Genomic DNA, 12,041 nt, shown 5'->3' on the forward strand with positions numbered 1-12,041 from the left:
CAAGTTTTGACATAAAATTTGACTGGTTGGGATTGGTGGAAATAAGGCTGAGTTTATGTCTATCCTTGACCTGTATCCTATTAAAGTTATATATTGGTTCCTATGCAGTGTGGTTACTTAATTCAATCTAACTGCAATTTTTTTTCTCTTTTCATTAGATATCACTATATAATGAATAAGCAAATTTTTTTTAATCCTTACCCAAGGACATTTGCATTTGCTTTTTTGGAGAGATAAGGGAGAAAGGAAGGGAGACAGAGAAATATTGATGCAACAAGAGAAGCATCGACTGGTTGCCTTTTATATCCATGATAGGACTGGGAATGAACCCAGAATGAAGCCAGAACTTAGGCATATGCCCCAACTGGGAATTGAACCCACAACCCTTTGGTTATGGACGACGCTTCAACCAGTAAGAAGGCCATTATTACTGAAGTGAAAGAAGGTACTGACTTAGCAGTTTTCCTTTTTTTCCCTTTTTCTTTTAAATCATCACCCAATGATATGTTTTTCTTATTAATTTCAGAGCATGAGGAAGGGATAGAGAGAAACATTGATGTGAGAGAGAAACATCGATCAGCTACCTCCTCTATGCACCCCAGACTGAACCCACAACTATTTGGTGCATGGGACGATGCTCCAACCAACTGAGCCACCCAGCCAAGGATTAACAGTTTTCTTATGGCAAGATAGCCTTAACAAGCAAGATTGTGGTCTTTTCACTAAATAACCATGATGCATTTCTGACTATGTTTCCCATGATTATTCAAGAGGACCAAAAAAACCAGGGAAACTGTCCTAGCTTCAATCAAATGAATGCTCATTTTGCACCTTTCCTGAATCACCTACACATTTACACATTCTCTAATGTTTTTTTTGTTTTATATCATCACCAGAGGATATTTTCATTTACTTTTTGAGAAAGAGAGACGGAGAGAGAGAGAGGGAGAGAGAGAAAGAGAGAAAGAGAGAGAGAAAGAAATATCAATTGGTTGCCTTTGTAAGCACCCGGACTGGGGATCCACGTCGAGACTGGGGGTCTACACATCTGCGCCCAGATCAAGGATGAACCCACAACCTAGGCATGCACCCAAACCAGAAATCAAACCTGCAACCTTTTGGTTACAGGACAACACTCCAATCACTGAGCCACACTGGCCGAAGCCACCAATGTTTTTAATTGAAAATATGATTAAGATTGAAGGAAGACCACCCAAGTAAAAGGTTGTGGGGTTAGTTCCGGGGCACATTAGTTTATCTTTTCATTTTTAAGACTCACCCGAGCCTGATGAATATGGTAAGCATTTTCAGCATTCTTCAGGGCCTGGGCTTTGAAATGGTTACTATCTGAAAAGGAAAACTTACCGATTATCGACCTCATTAATTGATCTCATTCAAAGATGCATTTCACATCTACATGTTTGTGTCCCTGACTCCCCTATTTTATTTATCTCTAGGTTCACGGAGGATGAGAGAGCAGAAAGGCTCAAATTACTTGACAGAGGTAAGGGCCTGGAAGTGGCAATGGAGGCAGAGGGCTGCCATGCTCTCCAATAACCAAAGTCAGCTCACAAATACCACCAGGAGACTGAGCTCCAACCTTCCAATCCTGGGTTTCTTGCACAAAGCAATGCCAAAGCCATGAAAGCAAGACAATGAGGATTCAAAATTGTGATATGTTTCTGTGACATGAAATTATTCCAAAAGCAGGAATATAGACACATGTAACCCCCAAGTCACCCTGAAGCACCCCCATTCTCTTTTATTCTTAGCTCAACATGATCTTGATCATTATTCCCTGTGAAATTTCTCTCAAACTTCATCCCAATTCCTCCCTCTCTTGTGGTCACGATACCACCAAAACTGATCAGTCTGTTACTCGTGCCTGACTTGCACCACCAACAACCTTGTTATGGGAGAGATGATGTTCTCTCCTGAGACATGTTATGTTCTCTGAATTCTTCTGATTTAATACCTCTATTTCTACTAACAAACAAAAACATATAAAATACTCCCAAACTTGTAAGATTGTATAACCTGATCCTTTCCTCTTCAAATTCTTCAGTAAAGGTTATTTTATATGCTTGTTTATAGAAACATTCACATTTTCTTTCTCCTGTACAATAAATTCCCCTTTACTGATTAATATCACCTATCAGTCAAGACAAAAGTTGGCAAGAATTAATGTGTATTAGATATGAAAGAATGGAAGGTACCTGCTTCCTTTAACTCCTGATTTAGGACTCACCGTAATCCTCCTGTGTGATGTTAACTACCACCCCTCCACCAATGTCAATCTGTCTCTGGGTAGAACTGTCTTCTAATTTCCTTAGGATTTCTTCCTGTATCCCATCGTGACCCATGTCTCGTTTGCGACTCATAAAATGGGCATACAACTCTGTCTGGGTGATTAGGAAGTTCAGTTTTCGCTGTTGCCTTTTGGCCTACACAGGAGAAAAGTTGAAGGGAAAATAGAGTCACATCATTAATCACATACAAAAGGCAGTCAACAGAATTCACCAAACCTATATATAGTTCGCATATACTTCCTTTACAAATTCTTTACCCTCAGAAAGATAAAAACTGCTAAAAACAATTGTATAATAACCAAGTCAGTGGTATTAAAAGCAAGTAATAACTTTCACTTACAGTCTAATAATAACCTATGTTTTGCTCTCTCTTATAATATGAAATCTTTTCTCCATTAGGTTTCTGTCTAAAATGTTTATTTCTTTATTATATTGCTTTTCTATAGTGGTACTAAGACACCAACTAAATTTAAACTACATATTTTATTTCATAACCTGGATGGTAGATACATTTGCGTGGCTTCATTATTTTAAAAAATGTAAACGTGTCAAAAGCTCTTTATCTAGCATCAAAATTCAAAGTAATTAGGAGCTATAAATTATTCTTTTATAAGTCAGCATGAAGGTATCTGAGGATAAGAAGCCAATCAAAGGAAGAAAATGCTCTCTCAATTTACAGTTTATCTGTGATAATGACAGTTACAAAACATGAATATAGAACCAAACACATACTTTATTTAAATATGAAAAAAATAAAATCAAAGTGCCTCTGAAATAATCTGGTAAGGGAAATAATCATTGTGTTAATAAATAAAATCATTCATTAAAATAAATGAGTAAACAAATACCCCCCAAAGACCAAAATATATGGAATATAGTACACACAATAAATATGAAATTAAACAGTCATTACCTTTCATTAACTATTTTATAATAAAATTCCTACAAAGTATATTTGATTTATTGGTAGATTTACTTCCCCAAAAGAAAAACAATAATATAAGGAACAAAGCCAAGAAAAGACACCAGTCCCAGCGTAGGCTACAAAAAACTATTCTTTTTGGGGGGTGGGGGGACGGTTTACAGCACTTGAGCCAGATTCAAATTTGCAAGAAAATCTGAGAGTTTGAGAAAACACTAAGGTTTTTTTTCATAACACACAAATGCTCATGTTCCAAAGCTAAAGTACGCTCAAGAAAACCTTTCTAAAACAAGGTAAATTAAAGGAACAATAAAGACCCATCAAAAGTAGTTTTATCTCAAAAGTTTAGAGAAAAACACACACAAATTAACGTAACCACTGATGAAACTGTCACCAGTGAGCTATCAACATAATTAAGACAATGTCTCACAAACCTAGATCATAAGCCAAGCTGCTGCAAAACTTCAAGATCTGTGACTCTTAAATGTCTCTAAACTCACCAAGTGTTCCTGATAGCATCAAATGTTCACTAACTTGATAATATGTTTATCTTTCATGCAAAGATACAAGTTACAGAGGGAACTTAGGAGAACTGGGCAAACTCCATATTCATTCTCAAAGGCATGATAAAGGAGAGAAGATCAAAGCTTAGGAGAGGCTCCACAGCTCTGCTTTGGCAAGAGTACTACCTATACTGAAAGAAAACATCCAATTCTTTGAATTAGTTCTTTCTCTAAAACTCAACTTTCCTTCCACTCATCCCAACTGGTTTACCAATGGGAATGCAATAACTTTGTCCTCTTATTCTCCCCTCCTGTTTCTCTGAACAATATAGTCAACCTACATCAGGTGACATCAGACTTAGCAAGAGTACTAGCTGCAGGTTAAAACAGCAAAGTAGGTCAGGGTTGGGTCTCAGAAAACTGGGCTAGTTGTCCATTGTCCCTATCTGGCCGTAATTTTGGCAAGGAGCCCTGATCTTCCAACAAATCAAAACTGCAGCCAGCACCTGGAACCAAGCCAAGGTAAACTGTAAGCTGTTTTACTTTTGATCACTTTCCTTTTTTCTTTTTTGGTCCTCTAGAAATATACAAAGAAATTGGCTGCAAAGAATAGAAATTAGCATAGCAGAGAAGAGGTGAAGGCCAGGGAGAGAACCTTATTAAAAGAATAAAACAGAATTGGTTTACTAGACTAAAATTGCTATCCTCGAAGTTATGTCTTAAGACATTTTTACCCAGCTTCATTGTTAGATTTATATTTTAAGAAATGCAAACCAATCTCTTGGTATGGCTGCAGCAATTAGGGTTTTTGAAATTTTATGCCATTGTCCTACCTCCCGCATTTCCTCGTCCAACTTCCGTTGCTCTAAGGCTTCCTTCTCAGCACGTTTACGGTGCTCCTTCTCTACCTTCTCATACTTTTTCCAGTACAGAAGCATCTCCTTGGTAAGGCGGCGGGCACGAGGCAAGGTCTCCTTACAGTTCTTCTGGGCCTGCAAGGCGGCTCTACGCACCTCCTTCATGCACTGGTGGGCGAGCTACAGACGACAATGTTATCACAATGGAGGACCTGACACCAGGACCAGTGCTCCCTGGGCATTTCTCATTCTGTTCAGTGCACACAGTCCTCCTATGGCCACATCTCTTTCTCTCCCAATCTGATTAACATCCCCATATAGTACTACGGTCCAGTCTCAGACTCCAAAGTAATATCAGGGATGAGAAATCCGTATACACAATGCCTTAGAACATTAAAAAAAAAAGTATAATGATCTGAGATGTGTTAGGAAGTTACAAAGTGTGATCGCACACAATAATAATAGCTGTCAATGCTTATTATATGCTAAGCACCATTCTAAGCTTAACACATATTAAGCTAATTTATTATTCACAAAACCCTATGAGGCTGTTATTATCATCATCCTCATTTTATAGAAGAGGAAACTGAGGATGAGTGACTAGCCCAGAGAAATACAACTAGGAACATCACCTCATCTGAACCTTGCAACTCTCAAAGGAAGCTGTTACTCTCCTCTGAGGGAAGGTATTAATGGAATCATTTCTTAGATGAAGAGCCTGAACACAGGAAGATTCTGTGGTCTGCCCAAGGAATGAGAGTGGGCTATGATCTTACAATAAAAGGTGCAAATACCAGAAATGTGAGGAAGAATTTTATTTATAAAACAGATTGAGACCATTCAGAAACTAAATTATCTTAGGCAATATTAGATTCATTAACAATAGGTCACAAGAGACAGCAGCAAGCATGGATGCAAAGAACAAGAACACATTCCAGCAAAACATAAATGGGAAATATAAAACTATAATTTTACCTTTCGGCTATTGGTGAGAAACAGGTTACGAGCTGAAGCTTTCTGCTTGTTGGCCTAAAATATTTTAAGAAAGTATTTCATTTAGGATTCCTTTTTGAGAAGAGATTATGTACAGACACTGTCTTTTATTCAACTTGAGGGTTAAAAAATAAAGCATCAAGTGAAACATATTCAAGATCCATTACTGACTCAAAAACTACATATAAACTTCCTAAAGTAGCATTCAAAATAAGAAGCTAGTGCTGTCACTGCCTTAGAGTCTTCTGTGCCCTTTTGGAAAGAATTTAAGTTGTATCTAAAGTCTGAAGTGGACTAGGAAAATATAACATTATATCCTAACCCTAAAATACACTGCTTTCCTGGGTCAATCTGCAAAGATGCTAGAGAACAGGGCACCCACATACAGAAGTTGTTAGAAGAAAGGTAAATTAGCCCCCCAGGTAAGTGATTCTAGCCCCACCTCGAGCCAGGCCAAACCTGCTGCCACGATTACTCAATTTTTGCCAGCACTTCAGCATCATCTTTTACAACCCAAAACTCCGAGGTAGACCTAACACAAGATGACTCAGCAACCTCCCCGAGCTGCATATTGTGTCTTCCACTTAAGTTAAAAATCTCAATAAAGGAACCCAATTTCCCATCAATTCATTTGTCATGGGAGAAAACACCGAAGAGGCTGAGCTGAGCGGCTCTCTGACTGTTAAGGAGCTCTCCCCGTCATTCGAAAGAAACAATGGATTCAAAGTTACAGAGGTTACGGAAGCCACTTCTATAATTTTCCCAACCTAGACTGTCTGCTTAAGGAAATTGTAAGGCATTTTACTAAAAACTTTCTCTTACAAATTCTTAAGCAGTTATTGTCAATTTAAAGAAAAGAATATCGAATATTTCCATTGAATTCCTTACCATAGGAAGGGCATCACCTGAAGCCTCTTCGCCAGGTACAAAGCACGTTTCCTCATAACTTTTCCCATCAAGAATTCTCACACATAAACTCTCCCCAGATATACTTATAAATTTCTAGAGGAAAAAACTAGGAATTGTATGATAGAGAACCACCACACCAAGGCATTGAAGCTAGTATCACCAATATTAGGACAGATGTGTCATGTGCCCTCTGTGTGATATACAAGGAAGGACATATCACTCCCCTGGTAATCCTGCCAAAAATGCATAATTCACATCTAATCAGGAGGTAACATCATACAAATCCAAATTCAGAAACGTTCTACAAAATAAATGACCTATGTTCTTCAAAAATAACTGTTGCCCTGGCTGGTGTGGCTCCTGCCTGTGAACCAGAAGGTCACAGGTTCTATTCCCAGTCAGGGCACAAGCCTGGGCTGCAGCCCAGGTTCCCCAGTTGGGGGTGCTCGAGAGGAAACCAACTGATGTATCTCTGGCACACTGATGTTTCTCTTCCTCTCCTTCTACCTCCCTTCCCCACTATCTAAAAAGTAAATAAAAAATAAATAAAATCTTAAATAAAAAAGCAATGTCATGAAAGATGAAGGCTGAGAAATTGTTTCAGATTAAAGGAGGTTAGAGACATGAAAACTAAAATGCAATACCTAAGTTTTAGTTTGGATCCTGGACTGAATCAGTAAAGAGAAAAGGCAATGCAAAATTTTGAGTCAATAATGAAATTTAAATATGGTCTGTGGATCAGATCATTTTTATAACTGCATTGTAGTTATATGTGACAAGATGTCCTTTTTCTTAGGAAATCACTGAATTACTGAATTATTAGGAGTGCGTTTAGCTCAAAGTCTCAAACCTTCAAACTGGGTGAGAAAAACAGTATAGTTATGTAAAAAAGCAAATGAGACAAATGAATAAAGCATACCTGGCATTTTCTAGACTTCTATTTCTAAAACTTTTTGTTTTTAGCTAATTTTAGACTTACAGAAAATTTGTAAAAAATAGTACAGTTCCCTTACATCCCTCCCCCTGCTTTCTCTAATTTTAGCATCTTATATAATCATATATAATCACAACTACTAAGATAAGAATTTTAACACTGGTAAAATATTAACTAAACCACAAGTCTTATTTGAATGTCAATAATTTCTCCACTAATATCCTTTTACTGTTCCAGGATCCCACATTGCACTTAGCTGCTTTTGTCCTTAGTCTCTTCCTGTAAGTAACATTTCCTCAATCTTTCTCTTTCATGTCTTTGACACTTTTGAAAAGTGCCAGTTATTCTTCAGAACATCCCAAAATCTGTGGTTTTCTGGTGTTTTCTCATGATTGAAGTGACACTATACATTTTGGCAGAATTCCACAGAAATTAAGTGTTATTCTTAGTGTATCACATCAAGGAGTTAATCATGTCAAAATTTATATTACTAGTGATGTTTACTTTGATCATTTGGTTGAAATGCATTCTGCCAGTTTCCACCACTACAGTCACTAGCTTTCCCTTTGTACTATAATATGTATTTGTGGGGCAGATGCTTTGAGTCTATGCCAATTGTTTCTCCTCTAACTTTTGCCCTCTAATTATTGCATTCATCTATTTCCTTTCTTCCTTCCATACTTGCTAATTCAAATTCTACTGTAAGGAAGAATTGTTCCTTCTACCTTACCTTTTTGTTTATTCATTTATTTATAACAGTATGAACTCATAAATATTTCGTTATTCTATGGGTTAAAATCCAGAATTATAATACTATATTGTTTCTCAAATTATTCTAACTTTGGCCATGAGCAACTCCTTCCAGTTGGCTTCCGAGTTCTTTTTACAAGCCCAGCACACCGGTCCCCTCAACCCCCAACAAGGCCCCATCTTCTTTCAAGCGCTTCCTTACTTTCTTGCACCAGAAGATGTTTAAGGCACACACTGTATTAAACTACTGCTCTAGGAACTAGGAGCCCTAGTTCCTTGTATCAGAGAATACAAGGTGTTTAGAAACCAAGGTCTGGGTACTAGGTATACTCATTGTTATTAGGGTGTCACTGCTCCTAGGCCCTCTCAGCAAACAGAGCTAGGAAAAAATATATAGTTGGGTGTGTAATCCATACAATACACACCCAACTATATTTCTGTATTTATCTATATGTACATGAAAAACCATATACTGGTATCTCTGATTCCAACCAAACTTCACAGGCTTCATTTTAGCTTTTCCTTTTCTTTACTTGTAACTTCTTTTTCCAACAGTGAGAAATACAATATATTTACTTGTTCAATTAAATGTTTACATAAAGTAGTTTCAAAGTGCTAACTCGTTTTACTGTGAGAAACACTTTTTGTCAATCATGGCATTTATATATAGCTCTTTTGGTCTTTAGCCTTACATATTCAGTCAAAATACTGTCCTCTTCAGTTACTCAGAAGACTTTTTTATTCTCCACTAGCTGCAACTTAGTATGTTACTCATTTCTAATACAATTAAGTTCATTTGTTTCTGTTTTTATTCCTTTTACCTACATATACAACCAACCTCCCCCTCCACTTACATCCTGATTAGTTTAACTGTTTTGTTTATTTCTGGGGGTATATGTCAGAATATGTAAAACATTACAATGGTTCTAAAAATCAGCACTTTACAAAAAGATATACTCAAAGACTCCTTCCTCATCCCTGCCAGCCTGTTCCCACCCCTTCCCTTTTTCCACCCTTTTCCTGCCTTGAAATCAATCACTTTAATTCTGATTTATCCTTCTTCAATTTATTTTGCACAAATCAACAGTTATTGGCACATTTTCTGTATTTCCTTTTCTTATATGAATGGTAAATACTCTAAATACTTGTTTGTGTTTTGCTTCTTTCACTTAACACTATGTTGTATAAATTTTTACCAGTTCAGAGAGGTCATCCTCATTCTTTCCTTTCAACTGCAGCACAATAATCCACTATGTAGGTCTACCATTGTTTAATTCAAGCCCCATATATAGACATTTAGGTTGTTTCTATTATTTTGCAATCACAAATAATGCTGCAGTGAATAACCTCGCTTACATGTATTTTGTACTGCTGAAAGATTTAACTTCAGAGTCTACTCCTACAAGTGGAAGTGCTGGTTTGAAAGGTAAGTGCACATGTAGATTGTTAGGTACTGCCAACTTTCCCTCTGAAAGTTTCTCTAATTTGCATTCCCAGCAGCAATGTATGAGAGTGCCTATTTCCCCACAGTATCCTTAACAGAATGTGTCAACATATTTAAAATTTTTTGCCTGTGTGATAGGTGACAAATGGTGTCTAGGTATTATTTTAATTTGTATCACTCCAATTACATAAGACTTTGATCCTTTTTACTATGTTTAAAGGCCATTTTATTATCTTTCTTCTTAATTGTTGATTCGTGTCGTTTTCCCATCTGTCTACTGAATCTGTGGTCCTTTGTTTCTCCATTTTTAAGAGCTATTTATTTTTAGTGATAGTTGCCCTCGGACCACAGTACACAATATAAATAATCTCTCCCAGTTTGCCAGATGTTTGTTGTCATGTAAAAATTTATTTTGTGTAGTCAAATTTATCAATATTTTCTTTTATTACTCCTGAATGCTGAGTCACAGTTAGAAATTCTTTTCCTACACTAAGGTTAAATAGGAATGCAATTACTTTCTTCTAGTATTTAGATTGTTTAGTGTTTTTACATTGAGATCCATTTTGGAGTACATGAATGAGACACAGATCTAATTTTATTTTTTTCCAAATAGCTACCCTGTTATCCCAGCACCACTTATTTTATTTTCCTTTTCACTGAATTTGTTGGGGTGACACTGGTTAACAAAATTATACAGGTTTCAGGTGCACGATTCTACAACACCGTACACCGTACTGTGTGTTCTCCACCCCAAGTCAAGTGTCCTTCCACCACCATTTACCCCTCTATACCCTCCCTCACCTCCTCCCCTATCTAGCACTACTTATTAAAAGAGCAAAAAGAATGCTTAAACATGGTTCTCTTGAATCATTCATCTTTTCTTCTAATGCCTGTGATTATTCAGTAACACACAAATGTCTATAAATTCTATAAGAAACACATCTCAACAATTTTAATTTCGTCTATTATCACATGTATTTGCTGTCAACCTCCACTGCTGTATGTAAGAAAACTGAGTTCCTTTCTCAAAGAACACAGTATTTTTTGGCCAAGGAGCATCACACAATTATTTGTTTTGTGAATTCTGATTAAATTTTAGAAAACCAGTTAAGTTAAGCATTCTGTTTAATTCCAACAGATGAGTTTCCTTTCTGAAGTGTCCAAGTATCTAACTCTTCACTGCTCCTCTTTAGAGGGCTGGCAGAGAAAACACTCTTGCCGTCACCTGTACCAAAGACGCCCACTCACCTTTGGTAGTTCCTTTTTCACAATGCTGAGCCATACTTTCCTGCGGCGAGCATTAAGCTGCTCAATGGATAAGTGCTTCTTCTTGATGCCAGGAGGAGGTGCATCATGAGAGAACTTGGCAAAGACTTTGGTCTGGTGGTGGCGACGAGGGGATTCTTCAGAAGAAAGTTCTTCATCCCTTCGCCTTTTTTTCTTCACTTTTTTCAACTTGGCTGTAAAGGAAATAGACTCTCAGAAGGTTGCATTTCTTCCCTTCCACAGGAGACAGCAACAAAACAACCTCATCACTTTTAGAAAATTCAAGGTTCTTTCCTCATTCCACTTGAGGCTGGCAATGTTTATCCCTTTATCTATTCAGGCCCATGAATATTCCAACAGAAAGATCTCACTACCTTGGAAAAGAACACTGGATACTCACTCTGTTTACATCAAAGAGAAACACAGAATAAAAGCAAAAAACCTGAATTTCTTCTGAACTCAAAAACAGGAAAGTTTATGAAGTATCATTGGCTCAAGTAATGGTCAAAATTAAGGAAACATTTCTACTTGGTGGCAATGTAAGGTAACTAAAGGAAAAGAGAAAGAAAAAGAATGCATTAAATGACTTAAGAAAAAAAAATTATACATGGAATATAATTGAGAGGGGAGGATGTGAAGGATGAGAAAGCATAGAAATAAACAATGAGGATGTGGGAGAAAGAAGGGGAAATGACTGAAAAGAGTCTTTCTGAGTGGAGTTTATACCTTTAGGGGAATAAAATCTGTACAGATAGTTTAACTTTCCCTTCCTACTTCCTTCCTGATTTCCAGCTGCTTAGAGCTCAGTAAGATAGAAATGACATATCCTGGTAAACATGCAAAAAATACTACAGAAGGTCATCAGGAGGTCATCTATTTTAAATTACCACACATAGCAACAATGATAACTTATACCAGACCCTTCAGGTTACTCCTCTTATGTCCCTGTGCATAACCAACCTCTTCCACTCGCAGAGCATGTTCAACATTTGGAGAGTATATAGAAGAAAAAGGAATAAGCTAATTGGAATAAACTAGGAATCCATAGTTCTTATGTCTTCATAATTCTAGAAAAGATCATAAAGCAAATACAAAATAAGGTTAATAATACTTACAAGTAATTAGATGGGGGTGGGGGGGGGCTAGTGTTTTTC

General features: G+C 37.0%; 1 protein-coding gene across 2 annotated transcripts in view; it reads right to left on the reverse strand.

Annotated features, from left to right (window-relative positions):
• Positions 1-12,041, reverse strand: part of INO80 (INO80 complex ATPase subunit) — a 122,373-nt gene that overhangs the window by 82,000 nt on the left and 28,332 nt on the right. For both annotated transcript variants that reach the window (XM_053928986.1, XM_053928987.1), the window contains 5 exons: positions 10,870-11,081; positions 5,567-5,620; positions 4,568-4,771; positions 2,249-2,444; positions 1,280-1,347 (listed from right to left, as the gene is read on the reverse strand). In XM_053928986.1, the coding sequence (XP_053784961.1) occupies positions 1,280-1,347; positions 2,249-2,444; positions 4,568-4,771; positions 5,567-5,620; positions 10,870-11,081 (734 nt within the window). The remainder of the gene's footprint in view (positions 1-1,279; positions 1,348-2,248; positions 2,445-4,567; positions 4,772-5,566; positions 5,621-10,869; positions 11,082-12,041) is intronic.

Source organism: Desmodus rotundus, chromosome 7 (assembly GCF_022682495.2).
Source record: "Desmodus rotundus isolate HL8 chromosome 7, HLdesRot8A.1, whole genome shotgun sequence".
Classification (NCBI taxonomy): Eukaryota; Metazoa; Chordata; class Mammalia; order Chiroptera; family Phyllostomidae; genus Desmodus; species Desmodus rotundus.